This window comes from Platalea leucorodia, assembly GCF_965183815.1.
Source record: "Platalea leucorodia genome assembly, chromosome: 2".
Classification (NCBI taxonomy): Eukaryota; Metazoa; Chordata; class Aves; order Pelecaniformes; family Threskiornithidae; genus Platalea; species Platalea leucorodia.
Genome location: NC_138824.1, coordinates 64681493 through 64705415, shown reverse-complemented (window position 1 = coordinate 64705415; position 23923 = coordinate 64681493). Strand labels below are relative to the sequence as shown.

The window sequence follows — 23923 nt, the reverse complement described above, 5'->3', positions numbered from 1 at the left end:
GGTCACCCTTCCCGGAGCTGGGGCTCGCCGCGGGCAGCCTGCCTTTGTTTTCCCAAGCTGCTGCCCCGCCGCGGGCCGGCCGGTAACGGGCCGGTCTGGGGGGGCGCGGGGGGCTCAGACCCTCCCTCCTCCCGGGGCTCCTCCGAGCCCCCCGGGCTGCCAAATCCATCCTTCCTTCCCGCGGCGGGGCCCGGTCCCCCCCGCGCCGCGCTCTGCCCCGGCGGCGGCGGGAGCGGGGCGGGCGCTGAGGGGGGGCGGCCCCGCCCGGGGGCTCCGTCCCGGCGGGGGGAAGCGGCGTGGGCAGCGGCGGCCGTTGCGTCTCGGCCCCTGGCAGGGGGATGCGGCGGCCCGTGCCTGGCGCTTCCTGTCGGGAGGTCCCCGGAGCCCGCAGGCACCGGTCCCGCCAGCATCGGCGGGGGTCGGGTAGCGAGGAGCGGGGAAGGCGGGCCTGGAAAACCTGCCCCGGCTCCAGCGAAGCAAAACAACGCGCGCTTTCTGCCTCTCGTATTTTTTTTTTTTTAATTTTTTTTTTTAAAAAACGTCACCGGCAATCCCTAATTTAGGGGAGACTGACTCATCGTTTCTAAACGCTCAGACTTGCTGGTACAGTCGTTGTTTATTGAGGCACTGATGTTCTGCTGCTTCTGGTAGGGAAAGAGGGAGCGACGGCCTGACTAAGGACCTCGGCATCTTAACCCCATATAAGTATTTCTGCTGCTGTCATCAGCTTGGTGCCCGAGCGCCCAGCGCGGGGTTTTCAGGGGAGCACAGGCAGCTGCTTACCGATCCCTCCAGTGGGAGCCAAGCACCGAAATAACTTCTCGGGAGCGGAGCCGATCTTCCATAGCATAGACTAAGCCATTTTGAACTGACCCTGCCCCACTCCTTTGGGCAGATTTCAGAGGGCAGTTGCTCATTTTCTGAAGATACCTGTAAGTTCTCCATACTTTTCTTCCCTGCATTTTCTCTTTCCATGGGTTGCTCTACTTGCTGATGCAAACCTCGAAAACCTGAGATCTTAAGTATGTAAATAATGATGAGTACTACAGCATCTAGGCAACGCTCCAAGCCAGTGTTTCTGTACCTGCGTGCTCTGGTTTATGGTGGCATCAAGAGGGAGTTGTGTAATGGCAGCACTAGCCTGGGAACACCTATTCTAAATTGTTGGCACCACCTCGGTAGTTACAGCCTGTTTCACCCTTGCCTTGAAGAAGCTGAGCCACTGTCAGCAATTAAAGGTAGTTAACAGTCCCCTGGCTAGTACAAGAACCCAAGCCAATAATTATGACTCAGTAGAGGCAAGACATCTGAAAAGAATTCAGGAATCCCAAAAGGAGTCATTCTTGCAAAAAAGTTAACTACCATTCTAGACACACAGTAGTAATTACACATACAAATAAGAAATCGGTTTGTAAAAGTACCTGCTAATTTATAAACAAGAACTGTCCTTCTTCCTTATAGACAAAAAAAAATTGGAAAGGTACAGCTTCCAAGTGCAGTTGTGGCCTGCTAGGCTTCAGTAATTTTCCAAAAGTATCGATAGGCTTGGATGCACTGAGGATAGAGCGCTTGGTATCATCTACCTCTTAAAAGTGCCATCTACTAGGTCTTCCCCTGTTAGCCTCTCGTACGTTGCCAGAAGAGTGACAGAAAAAACCATCATCGGACTTTGCACAAGTCCTACAGGAGGGATGGGACTGAGCTCCCCTGAGAACATATTTGGTATACACTTTGAAGGTCCTCCCCTTTCACAGTTCCCAAAGATGATTCTCAGTGCTTTGTGTAGTGCTGTTATCAAATATACCTGTGCCCAGAAATACCTATTCTCCGCACCTCCCTCTAGGCTCAGCAGCATGTTAGCCCGTCTTTTTAGGAAGCCAGGGGTGAGGGGATCAGGTATATGTGCACATCTCCAGGTTGGAAAGTTTTGGAAGATGTGGAGCCGACACCCATTGCCCACCTCTGCTGCTTTTCTCCTCCTCCTCCTCTGCTTTCTTTTTACTTTGCCTCTTGCCTCTGAGCTGCAGTAGGTGAGAGATGGGAGATCTTGAATGGAGTTTCAGTTGTTCTTTTGTTATTAGGGGCCCGTTTCTTACTCTGGTGGAGCACTCACGAGTAGAAGCGTAGAGAATGATTGTCATGTGTCAGAGAGGAGAGAGACTTGTGGGCTTCGTTTTCTTCCTATTTTCTATATTTCACGGGAGGATCAAGTATCTAACTCTCCTCCTTCTGCTTCCAAGCCTCCTTGCTCTGATTACAAGAAATCTTTCCTGTTCAGAAACACAAATCTCTGCGTTTTTCAGAAGCTTCTTGAGGCTGTTACCTTACTAGAGATCTAAATTCACAGCAGTGGGAATCAGGGAACCTATAACCAGATCAACAACGTGGGCAACTACTGTGTAACATATATATTATCTATATACAATATTATTTAACATATACTTCATATAACGTATAAATATTTCCAGTAATTATGGTTATTCCATCTCATCAGCATAAAGTTCAGAATTCTTAATAGGAGGAACATAAAATCCCAAACCTCCAAATATATTCCACAAATGCAGACACTGAATATATGAGGACAGCTGGTATAAGGAATTCTGGCTGCCTCCTTTCTCTTTCTCTGCCTTAGTTGAATATTGCTATATGAAATACTATATAATTACTACAGCTGTGCCTCTATTTATTAGAAAATACAGTGTCTTCTGATCATTAGTCATTATACTTTACAGGTACAGACGAATCATATGAGTTATTCCTTCTAATGAATTGCTGTTTTTCACCATTTAATATCTTAATCCCTCTCTTCTACAGTTATGTATGGGGTTTTTTTGCTTGTTTGGCTGTTTACTCTTTATGAGACTAAATTCATACCTGGGTGATGATAACAGAATTTTAGAAGTCTACTCATTTTGCTTATGGTTGAAGGTTTCAAAACAAAGCTGCAAAAGTTTAACATGCAAGATGAGCAGAGCTGAGGTTTGCAAGCATGAAGACCAGCAGACAAGTCATAATTCACGCTTTCACGCAATATGCATTGTCTGCGCACTGGACAGTGTACACCATTTACAGATATTTGGGCAGAAATACCTGTTCATGTCAGCAAATGATGTGGGATTAATGGATTCTAAAATGTGGAAAACAAATCTAGCTGAGTTGGTCCTTTTCCTGCTTCCCAGTAAAGGCTCAAGAACTTCACGAACTTCCCAAACGCTTACCTAACGTAGGCCTGCCATTCTAAACTTTTTCTTAAGCAGGACTTAAAAAAATAAAAATGGGTATTTCACTGGATACAGCTCCTGATCTCTTCCTCTGCTTGCCCTGAGACCGTTGCACTCACTGCTCTTTTCATGTCTGTCTTCTGGCTGGCTGCCATCTCTTTCTTGCACCTCCTGCACCTAGTGAGCTTAAACAGCGCTGGCATTAAAGGTGAGCGAAAAATTCTGACTGGAACTAGTAATTGTGCATCGCAGTACAAGGCCAAGGCAGAAGTACATCTATCTGAGTGGTGCCAACGCGGAGTCAGCACCGGTCACGGGGAACTTATTCCACGGGGCTCCGCGGTTCCACAATGAGTTCAAGAGAGATGCACCTCAACAGTTGGAAACCACTGACCAAGACATCAGTCCGACCCCCGGCTGAATTCATACCAGCCCTCAGGCTTGTTCCTGTAAACTGTGGCGCCTGACCCAAACACTTCTGATGAAAAACGGGCAGCGTTTGTTAGAGCAGTTGATGGGTAGGTTGTCTGAACAATAGGAGACGGTGTTAAAGACTCAGGGTCCAGCCTACTAGGCTTTTGATAAGAGCAGGAAAGCTTATTTTCTTCTTTAAGTCCACCAACGGAAGTTCTTTTGCAGTTTTATTTCATTTCCCCAGAATCACTTTTTAGAACATGCATCTCAAGATGATTGATTGCTTTTTTATAAAACATACTCTTTACTTTGTGAATATTTGGGAGAATGGCCACTCAACATTTACAATATTTCTGAGTCAAGCATTTGTAATAAGCTTGAGGCAATTTTTATTCTCCTTTTAAAAATTAAATGAGATTCTTAGACAAACTGATACACACCTAGGTTTTGTAAAAATAAAAGGACTATAAAAAGTAAGTAAAAATGTGCGTTATTACAGACCACTACAGAGTGCTATGAGAAATTCAGTCCACTGCAGTGGACTTAGCTCATCTTAGCTTTTGGTTTGTAGTTTGTACTTACAACCTTTTTCCGCCTTATTTTCTCAGGGTCGGCTTCCTTGCCAGGTTCCTGAACTAGAATCTGACAAGCAGGGCAACAGGTACTGGAAACGTGCTCTTGATGATAGGCTGCGTTTGTTGTGTTTTCTCCTCTGTCAACAATTCTAAGATGGTGTGGTTTAATTTTTTTCAAAGAAAAATGCAGCACTTTTAGCAATAGGGGGAAAACTGTAAAACCTTACACAGCATGTATCTCCTAATAAAAAATAGAAAGGAAAAATGATTTTTTAGCTTAATTTTTCTTTATTTACTTATGATACAAAACGTGCTCCAGGATTTGCCCACTGATCTTACCTCTTGGAGGTAGTCCTGGTCTGAATACCTGGGACTGGCAACTGGAAAATACACGAGGAGCCAGGTGAGCCAGAACCCCCAAAGGTCCTCCCTGCCCACCACAGGAGTTTTGCAGAGCTGCAAACACGGCTGCGCTTCTACCGGATTTTCCCTTTCGATCAAGCCCGGAAGGTAAACGCTGTCATCTTGCATATGCAGATAAAGGGACAGAAAATATGTAAACCCATTTGAAGGCATTCAGGAGTCACCTCTTTACTTTAGCGTTTCAGTTTTTATTTAAAAAAAGGAAGTTTTAGCCTTAACGGCTCCTAAGAAGTATGTGAGATGACCTAACAATATTAAATACGTGGGTGACCCCTTGAAACAGTTTACCTGAAGCTGAGACAGACGCACCTCAGCGGGATTTTGACTAAGAGACGTACCGCTCCGCAGACCGCATCCGCTGCTAGCTCTTCAGCAGAACATACAGAAGTCACGGGAGCAGAGCAGGCCCAGGCCCGGTATCGATCGGATATACCCTGGCAACCGCCAAAGGCGTCTTCTGCTCCAGCTGGAAACAAAGATGAGCCGCCCGACGGAGGCAGAAAATCCTTTGCCGCTGTTCTGCCTCTCTGGTAGTTGAGTATGGTCTCCTTCCACATGTCCCAAGCCAGGAGTAAGGGTATCGGGAAGGGAGGTAGTTATAGGTGGCATAAGTAGAGGTGTGCTTACAGCCACAGACTGACTGTTTCTGAGAATGCCTCTCTGTATTCTTAAGATGCATAATTTATGGTTCTAATCCATCAGGATTAGTAATGCTTTCCATTTTAAACTGTATTCTTTTAGTACTTCAGTGCGTGTAGAATACTTTCCGTTGTTCCACTGAATTTATTCTACTGCATTAAAACAAATCTAAAGTGTGAATGATGTTAACTGTTTATTTCAGGCATTTAATAATAACCGTGGCCTTTCCTACTCTCAGAAAAATAATGTTTTATAGCGGGACATAGAGGTTTCTGGGCTAAATGCTAAAAGCCAGTCTGGATAGCACAGATGCTAAGCCTTCTGAAACCACCGGGGAAAGAAAAAGCCCTTGCAGCATTCTTCTGATCTGTTGGCAGTTTCATCTGTGATAGCTAAACCTGGAATTAAGGCTAAAAAACATCCATTGTTATACTTAGTATTGATTTGGACTCTGTCAAAGTGCTTGGCACCGTACGGAACAAAGAAGATGACAGAGTTAATGACAGCTCTTAACAGGACGTGTGTTGAACGGCAAAGACATCAAAACCGGCTCACTATGGAAACTGAAATAATTGGCTTGTGAAGCTTCCTGAGAAACATATAAAGCAAACATTTACAAAGGTTATTGGATGGTATCTTCAGTTTCATCCTAGCGAGTCTCAAATTAGCAAGCCCATAAAATAGCTTTCTTACTTGATCAAAAAGTTAAGATCGTTAAATGAAAAATGTTGTGGAAAGTGCACATTTAGAAATAAAGGAAACATTGTCACTGGCAGGGCTTTCTATCTGATGCTTCATTTTAGAGAGTAAGATGTAGACCACAACCTATTATTATGTAAAAACAATAATTTTAAATGATCATATTACATATGAGAAAAATCTACCAAACCTGTCCCTGGCAGACAGAAGAGGAAACAATACAAGGACTTCTGTGAGGTGGCTCACCACAGGCAGACCTATTCCGGGCAGCGTCCGACCAAGGAAGGGTGCAGTATTACCTTCCCCCAGAGGCCAACGAGAGGCTTTAGCGGGTGAGTAACGCAGTGGTCGGGGAGGCCTGAAAAGGCCCCACTCTGAACAGCCTGCTTAGAGGCTCCTACAGAGAAAGACGGTCGGCAGCACGCGCTGGAACCGATGGTTCACCCTCTTCTCGTGCAAGAGCAAGGGCGGCCGCAACTGGAACTAACAGGCCTCAACTTCAAGACGTGCCAAGAGGATGCTTCCTAAAAATGGGAGCAGACCTGCGGTACTCCTTGCCAAAGGCTGGAGTTGATGTGGGTTCACAGAGGCCAGGGAATTTAATGGTGGAGCAATCTATGGAGGGAGGGTAAAAAAAATGGGGTGGGGGAAAAAAAAACAAACCACCAACCCCAAAGCATTCAGCTGCGGAAATCATCTGGTCGCAAGCTGGAAGAGTAGCAGGGAAAATATCATATATGCTTGCAGAGTTCTCACTTGTTTCCTTGGTACCTGCTCACAGTTACTTTTGGAAACAAGATGCTAGTTAAAAGACTTTTGGCACCCTCACGTCTGTTCCGTTGTACTGTTATTCACTCTACTTAAGTAGCTCATAATTTCCAAAGCGGATCAAGGCACTGCAGCCAGTTAAGCTCCGTTTCCTTGGTACGCTCTGAAAGAAAGAAAAAACACCCGCAATGAGAGAAGCATCACCAGAAAACACACGTCCTTCGCGTGTCCCGACGCGGGAAAGGAGGCAGACCCGGGCAGTCGGCCGGCCGAGGCGCAGGGCGCCCCGCTGCGCGCCTGGCAGCGGCCCCTGTCGTTTCTGAAAACACCCAGGTCGGGCAGCACTCCACACAGGTACGGGGGGTAAGAGGGGCGCAGAAGCGTTTTCTGAGGCTCTGATTTATTAAGCCCAGCTCGGGAATGTCACACCACGCTTTTCTTTCAGGGGCTGGCAGGCCGCCTGCCGCTCCCCTGACCTGCAAGGCACCACAAAAGAGATTCGCCCCCGTTTCACCAAATCGACCTGACGCAGCAGAGACAATTTTCTTAGATCGCCACGTCTCTCCTACGGACACCCCCACTCAAATCCCGGCTCAGGGGAAGCGGCGCGCGGGCGCAGCTCCGCCGAAGCACCGGGCTTTCGGTCCGGCTCCCGCGGGGCAGGGGGCCGCCGGCCCGAGCCCGCACCCAGCGGGGCCGGACGCCGCAGCCCCGGCCCCGGCGCTCCCCCGCCGCCCCCCAGCCCGCCGGACTCACCGCGGGGCCGCTCCCAGGAACGCCCGGGCCGGGCCGGGCCGCGGCCGCAGAGGCGACCCCGCGCCCCGGCAGGAGGCGGCGGCGGCGGCGGCCGGGCCGCGCCCCCTGCCCGCAGGCCCCGCCTCTTCCTGCCGCTCCGGCTGTAGCTACCCCCGCTCGCCTGCTGTTTCCCGGCACAGGCGGCGCGGGTGTCGCGGCGACAGGCGCGGCGGGTTGTGCCCGCTCCCCTCGCCCCCTCCCCGCGGAGAGGCGGAGCCGCCGGCTGCCCGCCCACGGCCGGGGGCTGTGGCCATGCTGCGCGGAGCGGTGGCGGCGGCGGCCCGGCGGTGCGGCCCCGGCCCCGGCCCCGGCCCCGGCCCGGGGCAGGCGGCGGCGCGGCGGCGTTGCAGCGCGGCGCGGCGGCGGGAGTGGGTGCCGCCGGCGGGGCGGGCCAGCGGGATCGTGGCCTACAACAGCCGGAGCCGGAGCAAGGAGCCGCTCGTACTGGCCACGGAAGGAGCGGCGACCTGGTAGCGCCCTGCGGCGGGCGGGAGCGGGGGCTGCCGGGGGGCCGGGCCGCGGGGCCGCGCCCGCCGGCCGCGGCGGGGCTGACGGGTGCGGTTTGCTCCCCTCTGCGCAGGTACAGCTGCGGGCCGACGGTGTACGACCGGGCGCACCTCGGGCACGGCTGGTGAGTGACGGGCGGCGGGGGGACGTCCCGCCCGGCGCGGGCGCGGCGGTGGCGGGCAGCGTGTGGCGGGCCGGCGGCGGGCCCCGCGGGGAGCCGCTGCCGGGGCGCCGGCGCTTCGCCTCCGGGTCCCTGCAAAGGGCAGAACCCTGTTGGGGTTCCCCCCCGGCCCGGCCTGGGGGGGCGCGGAGGGGGCTGCTGGGGCAGCTCGTCCGGAAGGAGGCATTGTGGGGTGACAGGCACTAAGAACACGCACCTTCTTTGCTAGGCAGGGTGGGTTGTGTGACGTCATACCGGCATAACCCGACCTCTTGCGCAGAGGGGTTGGGGTCCCGGAGCAGAGCCTCTTGTCTGTGCGAAGTGATGGCTCTGCCTCGAAGTGAGTTCGGACGCTGTGTCAGCAGCAAGGAGAAGCTGTTCAGGGCTGACTATTAAAAAGATACTTTTAAGGTTAAGAGGTAAAAGTATCTGTTCTTAAATGTCAGAAAGCCCAGGCAGCTTAAAGGTCTTTCTGCATGGTAACAATTCAGTGGCTTACTGTGTTTAAAAAAACAAACAAACAAACAAAAAACAAACAAAAAACCCCCAAACAAACAAAAAACCAACACAGCATTTTCTCCATAAGTCATTCGGATAATTACAATAATAAACCAGCTTCATTATAAGTAACTTTAGAAAAAATACTTCAAATACACCAGAGAAGGTTGCTGCCAGTTGTTTTAAGATGCACCTGCTGGGAAGACATGCAGGGTGCCTGCAGGTGCCTGTGAAGCTGAGGGGAGTTGCAGCAGCTCAGCTGCTCTTGAGCTCCTGTCTCCTAATTCTTAAAAGAACAAGATGCACTGAGCTCCGTGGAAGAGCAGGGGTTTCTCAGGTAATTGCCATCCGTATGGAGATCAGATGCTGTGTATTTGAGTAGTTCCCTTTTAATGTAGGGCATTTCACAGCTTCTGGTCTCATCTCAACTTCATTTAGAAACTTGCATTGAATTTTGCTCAATGTTGAGCTGTCGCAGTACTGCACAACGGCTCCTTCTTTCTGTAAAAGGGAAGTTTTAGAATACCAGTCATGTACAAATACTGTTGGCAACATCTCCTTAAACGCTGCTATACTCTTGTGTGTATGTGGTGGTGTCTTTTTTTCTCCTTGCTTTTGTCCAGTCTTAGCAGAAAACTAACCTAGCTCTTTACTGGTGATCTAAAAATCAAGAAAACGGTATCTTGAGTTATTTTGTTTGTACTTAGTACCTTCAGGGGAACTTTAAAAAAAAAAAAGTCATGGCAATTTGTGTATTTAAATCTACAGTTAGTGTAATACAGGCTATGTTACAGTTTACCTTGAAATAATTACAATTTAAAATCATCACTTGAGAGCAACTGTATGAAAAGATGCTAATAAATTTTTTTTTTTTCTTCATCACTCAGTCGAGTTTCTCTAGAATGGTAGGGCCTGTCTTCCTCAACCTGGCATAACAGGGGAGGGAGTCGCAGAAGTGCTCCCGTCCTAAGGGGTATAGTCAATATAGAGCACAATATTTATAGAGGTGGAGAATTTAATCTTTTGGTCTTGCAGCTCTCTGGCTTTTGAATGTCTGTATTTTGGCAGTGAGTCTCCTTGTTCTCCTGCCTTCAGTCCCTTTTGATTAAAGGAGGGAGTAGGAAGGCCTTGTGTGCTCTGCCTGTTCTCTTACCCATCTCTTCTTATCCTGTGTCTAAACTAACAACTTTAAGCTTTCCTGATGTGGAGGTTTGCCATACATCTGTGCCACCTGGGTTTGACCTCTTCACTTGCTGATTTAAGAAAGAATAGCTAGGGCCAAATATTGCCTTTGGAGTGGTGTATCATGCAGATAAGCAGCTCCTTAGTGCCTTCACGCGTTGTTCCTGTAGTGCTGTTGTGTGGCAAGATGCCTGCGCTGAAGACCTTCCTCTCTCTTTTCTGATCGGTTGAACCCTCCCACGTGTGAGGAGTCGGCTGTTCCTTCCCAGTGTCTGTGGTCTTGCACGTGTCAGTGTTGACATCCTGTTGCTCAGCTGATTTGTTCAGGATGGTGGAGCACTCTTGATTTTATACTAAAAAAAAACCCAAAATGCTGATTCCCCCCCCCCCCCCCCCAGTAGCTAGGTCCAACTGTAGAGTTTTGGTAGGCACAGCTGAAATGCGTGCTGCTCATGGGGGTCTACAGGCCAGGAGATGCACTGGGAAAGAGCGTGAAGTCAAATGGAGTGATGGCTGTTGCTACCCTGCCTCTCTTGTAGAATACCATTGTTTTGTTATACCCTTGCAACGTGTTATCCTATCACTAGAATTCCTTTTTCCCCTCCTTCTTACAATTGACTTGTGGCAAGCACAACAAACGCGGCAGGTAATAATGCAGAAACGAATAATGGAAATGAGCTTGAGATCCTTGAGAAGAATTTGAAAATAATGGCATAATTATTTTTCTCCCCTCCTCTTTCCCCTCCAGAAGGATTTCTTATTTCTCTAAATAATCCAGCTTTCTGTAGTATGTTGTACTTCCAGTCTTTGAAACAGGTGCTCTTATTCTTCAATACAACATCCGAAACTCATGCTATATACAGAAAAAAATCAGACGGGAAGATAATGCCATCTTTTCCCTCCGTTCTGAGACTGGCCTTGATGGTGCTGGTGTGAGCTGCAGCCTGGTTGGCATCCAGGTTCCTGGCTGAATGCTTGGAAATCAGAGTAAAACCAAGCACGAGAGGAGATTTCATTCAGTCCCTTGTGCCTGCTCTGCCACCCCCCTGATTTTGACTGTCTGTTTTCTTTTCAGTCCTGAAGTGGTAAGGACCCTGCTTTCTGAGGTGTCAGGAGATCTCCTCTGGCTCTTGCAGTGTTTCTTCCATCAATTCAGTTGGACGATCAGAGGAGAGGGAACAGTGTGAAATTTGTGTCTGCTCTGGGAACCACGACTGCAGGGCTGTTAAATGTAATATCAAGCTTTTGATGCTGGCACTGTTCCTCTGAACAGGGTCCAAAGACAAATTTAATATTCTTATGGAATTGTGTCACCACATTAGATGAACCTTACTCTCAGTGAGCTGGTGTTCATTAAAACCTATCTCCCTGGCAGCAAGGCTTTCCAAAAGCCTTTTTCAACACGGGTATAGTGCACACAACAACAACAACAAGTATTTTTCTTCATCAAGATATTACACATCCATAAATCTGAAATTTAGTGCCACCTGGTCCCTGCAGCTAAGGGGAAGGGTGCAAACGCGTTTCCAGTATTTGCTCACACTTCTTTGCTCTGACAGCCACGGGAGTTGCAGTTTGTGCAGTGCTGCAGGTGAAATGGGAACCTGTAGGTCTGTGAGTCTCCTTGTGGGCTCTGTTTTCTCCAAAGCCAGCGCAGGCTGAGGATTCCACCTGGATGCCCACAAGTCCATGGGGCCAGATGGGATCCACCCAAGGATACCGAGGGAGCTGGCAGAGGAGCTTGCCAAGCCACTCTCCATCATTTATCAGCAGTCCTGGTCAACCGGGGAGGTCCCAGATGACTGGAAGTTAGCAAATGTGATGCCCCTCTGCAAGAAGGGTTGGAAGGAGGATCCGGGAAACTACAGGCCTGTCAGCCTGACCTTGGTGCCGGGGAAGGTCATGGAGCAGATCATCTTGAGTGCCATTACACGGCACGTGCGGGACAACCCAGGGATCAGGCCCAGCCAGCATGGGTTTATGAAAGGGAGGTCCTGCTTCACTAACTTGGACTCCTTCTATGACAAGGTGACCCGCTTAGTGGATGGAGAGGAAGGCTGTGGATGTTGTCTACTTGGACTTTAGTAAGGCCTTTGACACTTGTCTCCCACAGCATTCTCCTGGAGAAGCTGGCTGCTCACGGCTTGGATAAGTGCACTCTGCGCTGGGTTAAAAACTGGCTGGACGGCCGAGCCCAGAGAGTGGTGGTGAATGGAGTCAAATCCAGTTGGTGGCCTCTATTCACCTTCTAATATCTCACCTAATGTTTGGGTTTTACTCAGTCAAAGTGTGTTTTGAGAATTACAAGTGGAGAGTCTGAGAGCGGCAGAAGGGGCTGCTGCAGCCCTGTATGGCTTGTAGGTACATGAGTCTATCAGCATTAAATACTGTTTTATGATAAAGAGCCTGAATAATTTTGAGAATTTATGCTCGAGTGCAAATAAAACAAAATAACCCACAGAGCAGCTCTTCTTTGCTATCAGAAAAGGTCTGTGGTGGTGAGTGAATGAAATAGTTTATTGGTGGCTGGTAGCTGTAGTTGTTATTCAACCCTAAGCAAAATTCATTTGAACCCTGTTTTATTTCTCCCTGTTCTTCTGCCCTGTGGCTTTTGAAAACCTGTTAGAATATACAAAGCCTGAGGGATGTATTTCAAGAATATCTGATCTGTGTGTCTTAATTCGTACTGTTCGCTTTGAGAGAGTCTCCTGGCTCACACGTAGCTTCCGATGCACTTCGGTGCTTGAATAAAGAGATGCAACAAAAGAAAACACTCAGAAAATTTGATGTAATGTGTCACTAATGCCAGAAGAGGGTAGGCCAGTTCAAGGGAAATTTGCTTGACTTTTGTGCAGGTGGTAACTGGTTTTGGAAGAGCACTTTATGTACTGAAGACCTTTTCATTGCAAGTGTTGGGGTATTTAGATTGTCCCTGTGGCTGTTCGTGCTGTTGGGTTTTTCTTTGTTTTTTTTTTTTTTTTTTTTGTTTTGTTTGTTTAAGTTTATTCTTACTACTGCATGTTTAAAAGCTCATGTTTTTTCTCTTCCAGCTCCTATGTTAGGTTTGATATAATTCGAAGGATAATGACTAGGTTTTTTGGAATTGAAGTTATCATGGTGATGGGGATCACAGACATAGATGACAAGATAATAAAAAGAGCCAATGAGGTAGGTGTTTGCTGCAGTCTTTGACCCAAACTTTTGCTATTTTCTACAGCTGCTTACGTAGGAAAACTAACCTGGGTTTGGGTTTTTTTGTTGAGTTTCGTTTGTTTTAATTAGTAGATAATAAATGTTGAGATTTCTGGTCCCCTAGCATGGCTGTAATGGGGCTGGGAGTCCGGAGGGTGGGGAGTCCGGAGTGTTGAGAGCTGCGTGGAGGTAAATGGGTGCAGAGTTGTGTGAGGGGGGGGAGGCAGGGAGAGCTGCCTTACAGCACCCCCGGCCGGCGTCCTCCTGCTCTCACCTCCTGCCTGGGAGGTGAGTGGGCAACAAAAAGCCGGGGTGAATCCTCAGCACAGTTGGAGAGTATCTTATTCCAAAAGCAACCCAAAACTTAGCAGCCAGTAGGCTTCTGGCTGTGTTCTGGAGAAGTGTTGTGTGCTGTTGATGATTAAAGGTAGTATATATAGCATTACCACATGCGAGGCTGAGAGTGGTTCCTGAAAGGTGCTGAGCACCATCTAGCTGCAACATCAGTGCCTTGGAAAGCTTCACCAGTCTTGTCCGAGTTGGTTACCTACATGAAAGTTGACATTGAGTTGACATTGAGTGTAGGGGTAAGTCTTGATAAGACTGGGGCTATAAGTGGTTCTCAGTTGGATTTTAATCAGATCTTTTTTACCAGCTGAGCTTGGTGAATGATTATTCCAATTATTTTCCTTTTTTTTTTTTTTGAAATGCTTTTTGGACCCTGAAATGCTAAGAATATATTCTGTGTTCTATTCTGCGTTTTGAATTTTTTGTTTTGTTCTGTTTTTAGAATCTGTAACTCATGTTGTCTGGATCATAAATGAATGTGTTGGATCAAATTGCAGTTGTGAGCTTTAAGCTAATTTCTTGGAGCCAGAGAATTTGACAGCTGTCACTTTTATTTAATCTTTAAGTAAACAGTTAGTATTGCAGTTAAATATAGGGCACTGCATTCAAACAAATACTAGCATGCTGCTCCTGTGGAAATACATGTGTGTTCCCTTAGTCCATTTACTTGCAATTTTCTAAGGCAGTAGGCCATCTTAAAAAACAAACAAACAAACAAAACCTGAAAAAAACGAGACATTTTAAATCTATATGTGTGCATTTTAAAATTTTTCCCTGTTGTCAGAACATTATGGAGAATTTATGTTTGAGGAGGGGGAAATGACATGATGTTTTAAAAGAATTAATGTTCATTTACTGCATTCTTTGGTTCTATGAAGTAATTTTTCATGGCTTTTTTTTGTGACTCTTTGAAATGCTTGCTCTGCTCTGCACGTTCTCTTTGGATCAGGCTACCTCAGTAGCCTGATTTTGTTGTTGCGACCTCTGTACCTGAAGCATTACAGTGGTAGGATCAGCATGTCTAAGCTTGTTCTCCATCCTTTGGTGGGATTCATCTAGAGGAAACCTGAAATTTGGGCATCTGGTCTACGATGAGCGTGCTGCATGCCCTCAGTGGTCCTTTGAGAGAGAGATGGGTCTCTCTGTGTTTTGAACATCCGTCTGGACAGGAGGAATTTCCCCATCTTCTTCCTATAGGCACCCTTGTCTCTCTGTTGATCGAAGAAGCAGCTGAGCTGTCTAAGATGAGTCCCGTCCCTGGGGTCTGGAAGAGCACTCTCTCTGGTCTGTAGGCAGAAATGTGCCTTCTCAGTGCTGAGCATCTTCCTCGTTTCATTGCTGGATGAGCATCTGATCTGTCTTCACCAGAACTCCTGCCTTGTCCAGGAGCTTGTCCAAATAGTGGTACCCACCTGTGCTCCGAAAATCAGACCCCTTAAAGATGCTCCAGTAATGAACTGGAAGTGCTGAAACTGGATTTACTTATTCTGCAAGCTGGAGGGACTGACAGTATGTTGTCTTCTCCCCAGTAGGCTCTCCTCAGAGAAGATGTAAAAGCTTGCATTTGAAACACTTTGATATCATGCTTTTGCTTGCTAGGGCAGGTTTTGCTGTCATGCAGCTTTCAAGCCCTGGCCTCTTCTGAATATTTGAGAACAAGTAGCTTGTCATGTGCAAGTTGTCTCTTTCCTTTCTGGTTGCGCTTTCTCGTTACTTCTGCGATGATCCCTGTTCCTGTCCGTCACCCCGTGAATGAGAAATGAGGAGAAGGTACTTGAGAAGTGCCGCACTTGGCAAAGCGTGGGACTGACTTGCAGTTCATTTCCCCTGATTGTACGGAGATCTATGAGTAACCATGATCAGCTGAAATAGCTTATTTTTCTTAATCACTGAAAATTAATATCCTGTCTCATCCTGCAAGTCTCTGATCTGTCTTTCTGACATGTAGGTGGTATTGGTGTCCCCTGCCAATAAGCTGAATGAATTTCACGTCCCGTGTACTGTCGTATATCTTGTCACTGGAAGTGGAAGACCCTCTCAAGAGGAAAATAACGAGGGAGGGAAGGAGTTTGTTATTTTAATCTTTGGTTGCTTTCTCTTGAAAGATATGTATTAATGTTTTGGTAATTCAGAAGCATAAATGAAATACTACTTTTAAGTTATTTATAACTTGCATCTCTTCCCCGTCAATGTTGGATTAATAGCCTTTCTGACTCTACCTTGGGGGCTTGTTAAGTCTTCCAATTAGCTAATAACTGTCTGATAAAAGATTGCAATATTTTATATTATTACTTTGATTTATGATTTACTAATCTGCTTCCCTCTTTTTCAGATGAATATATCGCCAGTAGCTCTTGCTCGTATTTATGAAGAAGATTTTAAAGAAGATATGGCTGCCTTAAAGGTACGGATACTTGAGCTTCTAAACTTAAGAGTATTTTAAAGCAATTATTTTGATAAGGAATCTGATTTTGACAGTTTGATCTGAAAAAATAAATTGATTGCTTGTGTGACAGTGCTGTTTGGAAACTGAGCACTGATTTACTTTTATATTCTTCTGGGAAGATATTGCACACCTTTTGAGTAAGGAAGCGGGGAAAGAAGCAAACTCTAGATTCGCAATGGAGTTAAATTTCTTTAGGAACATAGATTTTTTTTTTTTTTTTTTTTCACCATGCAGTAGAGCCTTGGTTCACAGAAAATACATATTTACTATAATGCAGAAATAGCCTGATCTAAAGCATACGAAACATCAAATATTCTTTCATCGACTTCAGGTGTTGTTGCTTCTTGTCCAGAATACTTGTCAGAAGCAGGGAGTAAGGCACTGGGCAAAATGAGTGGATTTTTTACCATCCCTCAAATTTTTTTTTTGTGGTGTGTGTTATCTTAAATGCTGGTTATGACCTTTTTATGACACTTGCAACTTTTTTTTTTTTAAAGATAAATTTGAGGAGAATGTTCTTTAAAATTTGTTTCTTAGAGTGAAGGGACTTGTCAGCAGTGTGTTTCATACAGGCTAATGAGATGTTACTCTTTCTTTTTTTAAGGTCCTTCCTCCTACAGTATATATGAGAGTGACTGACAATATTCCTCAGATAATTTCTTTTATAAAAACAATAATTGCTAGTGGACAAGCTTACGCAACCTCGCAAGGTAAGACTTATAGCAAGGCAACTCCTTGTTCAGCACACGTACAGGAAATCAGCGCTCATAGTAATCCTGTGTTGGGATCAGATGAGATACCCTGTGCCAGGCTTTCCTTCTGTTGATTAACAGACAGGGTGTGAGCAACTCGTTTGCAATGACATGAGTGGGCAGAACAACTATTACTCAATTTCTAAGTTAAATGTAGCTCATTACTTAATGTAATTGTTTACTGTAATGAACTGCTATCTAAGCTCCTGTGGGAAAGTCCTGGCCTGGCTTCTACAAGAGAGTTGGGGGAACTCTTAGCTCTAAACAGGAGGTGCTGTAAAAGATGTGCCTGCAAAGCACAATGTGTGGATCTTTTTTTAGCAGAGCTGACGGTTGTAGAAGCATTCAAGTGCATTATAACTGGAGTAGCAGTAGGCTACATTTCAGTCAGAGAGGGGACTGTTGATTGTGCATGGGCAGGGAGGAACCTGGGGAGATCTCCTGAATACAAAGTTATCCCGTGAGCAGAATGAGCACATGCAGTGAGGTTACTGAAAAGCTGGTAATGTGAAAACGTGCTGCTACTTTTGCAGTATTTCTGAATTTATAAATCAGAATTTCAAATGGGAGTTGAAGGGCATTTTGTTTTGTTTTGCTTGCGGGGAAACGTTCCCTCTTCATCGTGAATGTGTCCCATCTTTGCTATAAAACTAAACGTTTTTTTTCTATTAGGCAATGTTTATTTTGATGTTAAGTCTTGGGGAAAAAGATATGGAGTATTAACTACTATTTATCCCGATACTCAAGATGAAGCAGGTATGTTCATGGCACCAACTTGTTTGTATTAATGCATTGTCTGAACTCGTGATGTATCTATGCATAAACCTTCGTTCAACAGTCTGAAACAGTTTTCTAACCTGTTGTGTATAACCAGCTTTTTGGTTGATTAAGACCTCATTTTTTTTCTTCTCTAATTATTTATTGAGGCACTCACTATTGCCAGTGCGAGAGGAAACTTGGTGGTCTCTTTCCATACGTGGTTCTCTTTATACCTTTCTTGTGGTACCCTAGAACAATTAAGATTCTTCATTTTATTTAAATACTTGGGAGTGGTACATACAAACTTCATAGTGAGGTGGTGGTCTCAGCCGTTGCACTAGCCAGCAGTGAGATAGTCAAGGGTAAATGCAGGGAAACGTCATCTACCATGTTATTGTTTGGGTAGTTGCACCCTTCTGATGCATGCTAACCAGATGAATTTGGTTCTTTCATTACTTACCACTGGACTACTGCTAAGCAGCTTACTTGTGTGAGGGTGAACAATCTCTTGATAGGCTGTGCTGGAGCATGTCTGTACCCTTGGCTGGGTGTTTTTTTTTTTTTTTTGCTGCTGTTGTCCAGCTGCTGAGCAGGATTGCTGAGCCGCTCTGTAGTTTCGGTAAGTTGGGTCTGATCAGGTCTCTCCACTGGAGAATTTGATGCAGGTCTCCTGCATCCTTTGCACGCTGAAGTTCAATATTTCTTCATTGAAACAGATCTGTTTGCAATTACTGAAAATGCCTGGCAGACTGATGCTCAGGTGAATCGCAGCCAGAAACTTCTCACAGCTCTACTCTGGAGTAGTTTCAGCATTACAACTCGCAGAGGGAATGTGTTTTCTCGACAGTTATTTAGAGGCAGTTACTGACTGCAGAGGCAGCCAGCAGCCTCCTGGGCTGCATTAGGAAGAGCATTGCCAGCAGGTCAAGGGAGGTGATCCTTCCTCTCTGCTCAGCATGAGGTGAGACATGCCTGGAGTGCTGGGTCCAGTGCTGGGCTCCCCAGTACAAGAGAGACATGGGCATACTGGAGAGAGCCCAGCAAAGGGCCACAAATACAATGAAGGTACTGGAGGATCTTTCATATGAGGAAGGGCTGAGAGAGCTGGGACTGCTCAGCCTGGAGAAGACAAGGCTCGGGGCATCTTACCCATGTGAACAAATATCTGATGGGGGAGTAAAGAAGATGGAGCCAGGCTCTTCTCAGTGATGCTTGATGACAGGACAAGAGGCAATGGGCACAACCTGAAACATGGGAAATTCCATTTAAACCTAATAAAAACCTTTTTTCACTCTGAGGATGGTTAACACAAGAGCATATTGCCCAGAGAGGCTGTGGAGTCTCCATCCTTGGAGATATTCAAAGCCTGACTGGACACAGTCCTGGGCAGCCTGCTGTAGCTGAGCCTGCTCTGAGCAGGGGTTGGACTAGATGATCTCCAGAGGTGCCTTCCAGTCTCAACCGTGACTGATTCTGTGTTTTACCCTCTTTCCCCTCAAGTCACTTAAAACTAAATTTACCCTTACTTCTAAAGATTTTGACTAGTGTTTTGCTTATAACTGAGAAGGTGAAGAGTGCCTTTTTGTAGCAGTATACTCAAAAAAAAAAAAAAGGCAAGAGGGATGGAGTCAACAGATACTGTCAGCCAGAGCTTGACAAACTAGTGAAACAGCCAAGATGAAGATTCAGTGGATAAAACTAAGGTTATATTTCTGTCCCCTTATTTCTTATCAATTTTGAATGCTGAAGCAGGTGTAATGGGTTTTTGTAATGTGCTTCCCTTAATATTGCATGATGTTCTGAATAAAAACTGACTGTATAATATCAATAAAGCGGAATGGCTCAAGAAAAATGACCATCTAGTAGATCTCCAAAAATAGCTGTGAATCATCATTAAAATGTGTTGGTACTGGAATGCTCCAGGGATTGGTTCAGACCCAGTGATACACTGTGGTTTTGTTGGCGATCTGAAATAAGTAGAGGAAAGAAGTAAATCTAGCGTCAACTGCTGATAAAACAGATGAGCGGCGCTAAATAAGGGAACTTAAAACAGTGCGAGTTGCTGGCCAAGCTGGATCCCTTCAAGCCAAATAGGTATATTGTTCTGCATCAGTCAAATGCAAGGTCGTGTATTTGTCAGCAAAAAAATACTGAGTCCAGAACCCTGTTCTGTAGCTCCTGCCGGGGAGCTGTGTGTATCCAGCCCGGGGTTAGGAGCCAGCAGAGCTGAACCATCCTCTATGGTGCTGTGACAAAAAGGACTACGTCCTTGGCTGTGTAGTGAAGGAAGCAACAAATACAGCTGGGCAGGAGACCTTTGTAGAGAAGCCATTGGTGAAAGTGGTACTGGAAGGTTGCTACTGTCCAAGAATAGTTTTGATTCTCATCTCCATGCTCTTCTTGGTTTTATAGAATCTGAACCAGAAACTATTTGTGTCCCAGAGAAAAAAAAATGTGGTTTTTTTTTTTTGTTTGTGGGTGTTGTTTGGGTTGTTTTTGTTACCTTTTCTTCTGCGGTGCAATCTGTTTGTCCTGGGAAACTGGCTGATAAGTAACTAAATGAATGGTGTAAAACCAGAGAAGGCCAAAAGGACTAAAAGGATAGGGTGTATTAAGGAATCTTGAATCCATCTTTTTAGTCTGCAGACATCTAATTCAACATACTATTTTTTTTCAAATGCTTGATTGAGAAACTGGAAACCCTGTATAAGGGGGAAGGGAGGAAAGTTGCAGGAAAAGAAGTTGAGCGAAAGAGATGAAGATCTGAGTAGTTCACTAAACGTGCATTTCGACTTGCTTTCATTTGCTCATTTTTTTAATTTGAGACATATCCCATTAACAAATCACTTATTCTTGGCAGCTGATACTGATAAACGACATGGTAAAGATTTTGCCCTGTGGAAGGCTGCCAAACCTCAAGAGCCATCTTGGACTTCTCCCTGGGGAAAAGGAAGACCTGGATGGCACATTGAGTGTTCCACAATATCAAGGTCAGATTTCTTGGATTTTAAATCTAGTGCTGGTTTTTGTTTTCAGTCACAGTATGATGGTAGCAGCAGTATTGAAAGTGGGTTTTTTTCTGATCAGTAGAAAGCATCAGTTTTAATGTGAATACTTTGTGCAATTTGGGATGTCGTGTGTGGCCCAAACAAACTCTGCTCCACCTTAATAGCATAGCTGTCTTGCTATGTTTTTGCACCTTCTCTTGAGACAGACTTAGGTATTTAAAATATGCTGTGCAGGATCACACAGTTGATTAGCAGGTCTTTTAACTCGAACTAAGTAACCAAAGTTTTAGTGAAAGTTATGGTACCTCTTTCATTTGCCTCCCTTCCACTTCTTGCCGTCTCCATGGGACCTAGTTCAGCATGTAGTGCTCCGTCAGGAGGACGGCATGGGATTCCACCCCGACTCCAGCAAGCGTGTGAGATCCTGCTGGCCTTATCTTAACAGCAGTTAAGATGTTCTTGCTAATCATCTGGGCATTATTCAGCTTTCTTTAAAAGTCAGCCACAGTATTAAATATTCTGATTTCTCTGTGGCAGTATATTCTGTGGGCATGGTGTGAATTGTGTGTAGTAGCGTTTTGCTTGTAGTTGGTTTAAATTAATTTGCTCTTAATTTGGAGTTTGATTTTTCTCCACAGGATGGTAGTATTTTGTCCTGCACTGTATTAACTTATGACCTATTAATTTGTATTTTAAAAAAAGACTTTAAATCATCTCTCCTAGAAGATTGATAGTGGTACTTAGTTTTGCATTAGTCTCAGTTCTTTTTTAGGAAGCTAATAACAAATTATTTAGATCTGGCCCTGTTTAAGTTTTCAACCCAAGCTGAAAGTAGATGGAATAGGTACTTCAGGTTTGCCTTTCATATGCTTTGCTGGTGCACCTGGGGTTGCTAGTCATTACTACCTGATTGTGAAAAGCATTTATAAGGGTGATTTTCTGTCTGTAAATAGTTTCAGCACTGTGTAACAGTTCTTAGAGCAACTGAAGTGCACAAAAACATGCTGTATTTGAAGTGCAGCCTGTGACAGAAGTGCACAGGTAAGAAATGCCAATTACAAAATGGCTTATCTGCTAATACAGTGTTGTTTATAGTCTGCATTTCTTTCTGTAAAAACTTGTTTTACTGTGGCTGGATGAGGCTCCTGCCATGTAAATAAGAGTTGACCCATGCAGAGCATAAGTGTAGTAATCTTGGGACTGTGGAAAACGGAGAGCTTATTTTGGTAAGTTCCCTAAAATGTTTTGCTGTCCCCGTCAGCTGTCCGAGGCCCATTTTAAGCAATACCTACTTACCTGTCTGTTTCGCCAAAGATTTCAGAGCACTTTAAGTAAGCTGGGTGAACCAATTTTGAGAAGTCTTTGGAGTGTGCCTGGGGAAGGTGAATGAGAAGGGTGTTGGTCTCTGACGGAGCCCTGGAGGAGGGAACCACCTGCTGTCACTAGGTCTGACCTCTCTCTGGAGGTTCCCTTGCGGAGGGATGGGCTGCCGCTCCTGCCCCTGAGCGGTCTGCAGATCCGGCTCTCCCCGGCTCTTAATGGGTTTGTTGGAGGAAACAGCAAGTGGCCAGTGCTCCTCTGTAGACGGCACAAGGGAAGGCATAAGCCAGGGCCACTGCTGTGACGATCTGTGCTTGAGCTGGTTTTGGAGCAGACAGGAGGAAGCAGAGGGGCACGAGCCTGGGAAATGGCAGCAGCTGGTCTTTCTTCCCTCCTCTCTTCTTGTTTTCTTTTCTTCCCATGCCCCAACTGCTTCTGCAGAGCCATCGTCAGCCAGGGTGTTTTGTCTCAAAAAGGGACAAAAGGGTTAATATCTAGCCAGCTACCAGGAGCAACTTGTTAATGTGACATATGGAAAGACTGTGTGTGTCTGTGTGTACGCACGCATGTATGTGGCTTGCCTTTTATTTTCTGCTTCTGTAGGCCTTGCATCTTCCTCAGCTTGAGTGTCCCTGGTTTCTGGGTAGCTAGCGTTGATTTACCTCCCCGTGAGTAGTTAAGTGTTGTCTTTGTTTAACAGATGGGCAAAATGAAGTTATTAACTTGCCCAGCATGACCTAGCAGGGACTTGTTGGAGCGGTGGACAGAGTGTAGCAGCCTTGACTCCTGGTGTTTAACCAGAAAGCGTCTAGGTCTGTCCCATTGCCGCATGAATACCTTACTTCCAGCCACCAGTATTTGCAGAGATGCCTGTGCCATGCAAGCCTGTGGGTGACCTGCACAGATGCAGCTGAATGTAGACGAGAGGAATGGCCTTGGGAGATCGGAGGCACTGACACTTTCTTTTAATATTATAACAATATAGGGCTAAGCATTTTCTATCATGATTGCGTACAGTATTCCCTGAATTCTTACAGAAAAGGTACATGATAAAGAATAGTAATACCAAATTTACAGGAATGATCATCACTTCAAAGTTGTTATGTTTGCAGATGAAGGCAGCTGTCTGATACTGAACCTGTAGCAGAACAAGGAAAGGAGACGTCCTGCTTGCCATTCTTTAATCTAGGTTAGAAAAATAATTGCTCCTACTAAGAATTAATTGCGGGCAGATGAGTCCTGTCCATACAAGTTCTGCTGCAGTTTTGGTGTCCAAGATCTGCGTAAAGTCTTGTTTTAAAACTGCAATCATTAAATTGTACACTTAAATTTATGATGTTTCATCTTACGCTTTTCTGCATTTCTTTTGCAAAAGCTTTTGTAGTGTTCTACTTACCGATCAGGAAAATATTGTTACAGTGCGGTGTTTGGAAAGCAGCTGGACATCCATACTGGTGGAATAGATCTTGCATTTCCTCATCATGAAAATGAAATCGCACAGTGTGAGGCGTATCATCAGTGTGAGCAATGGGGGAATTACTTTTTGCATTCTGGTAAGTAAAAATATTAAGCACCTGAGAGGCCTGTACAAATATAGGGGTTTGTTTTTTTAGGTTTGGCATTTTTATGGTATGAAAACAAACGCTTTACTACAGTGACCAAGTTCCTGTCCTCACTAAGTGAAGAAACATAAATGAGAGTGAATCTTGAAACTGTAGAATGAATGCCTTTATTAATATAAAGCAGTTACAGTGAAATATTCCTGAATTTCATCTGGGGAAATCTCCAAATAATAACAGTATATGCATTGCCCATGTACATTGTTTACTCCTAATTAAAAATGTGGAAAGAAGAGTTTTTTCTGTAGAATCTCATTCACTTTGATTTGGGTTTCCTCAAAATTTGAGGGTACTCTTTGTGGTAGTCTTTCTTTTTAAATTATATTTTGGCTGTAACAGTCCTACCAGGACTGTTTCGTTACAGTCCTGCAGGAAGGGGGTGAAAATAGTTGATCTTTTCTATATGTGTTTATGTAGTTCTCCTAAAATCAGAAACTCCTGCTGTCCTAGAACCAGAACCCGCAGTATCTGAAGGCAGGGAGTGGAGGTGGCAGGTGGGCAGGTAGCTGATTGTAACGTTTTGAAAGCATTGAGAATAGAATAAACCAATCTTGTTCTCCAGTGTCTCTCAGCACCAGTTGCTTGTGGGCTTAAAAAA

The 23923-nt window shown here is 45.5% G+C and overlaps 1 protein-coding gene across 8 annotated transcripts in view; it reads left to right on the top strand.

Moving 5' to 3' along the window:
• Positions 1–7786: 7786 nt before the first annotated feature.
• Positions 7787–23923, top strand: part of CARS2 (cysteinyl-tRNA synthetase 2, mitochondrial) — a gene marked incomplete at its 5' end in the record, with an annotated part of 39239 nt that continues 23102 nt past the window's right edge. For 4 of the 8 annotated variants that reach the window (XM_082331482.1, XM_082331480.1, XM_082331481.1 and 1 more), the window contains 8 exons: positions 7787–8004; positions 8115–8165; positions 12932–13049; positions 15754–15825; positions 16472–16577; positions 17292–17375; positions 20239–20368; positions 23126–23259. In XM_082331482.1, coding sequence (XP_082187608.1) covers positions 7787–8004; positions 8115–8165; positions 12932–13049; positions 15754–15825; positions 16472–16577; positions 17292–17375; positions 20239–20368; positions 23126–23259 — 913 coding nt within the window. The remainder of the gene's footprint in view (positions 8005–8114; positions 8166–12931; positions 13050–15753; positions 15826–16471; positions 16578–17291; positions 17376–20238; positions 20369–23125; positions 23260–23923) is intronic. The other 4 variants (XM_082331484.1, XM_082331487.1, XM_082331486.1 and 1 more) reach the window with 3 other exon arrangements.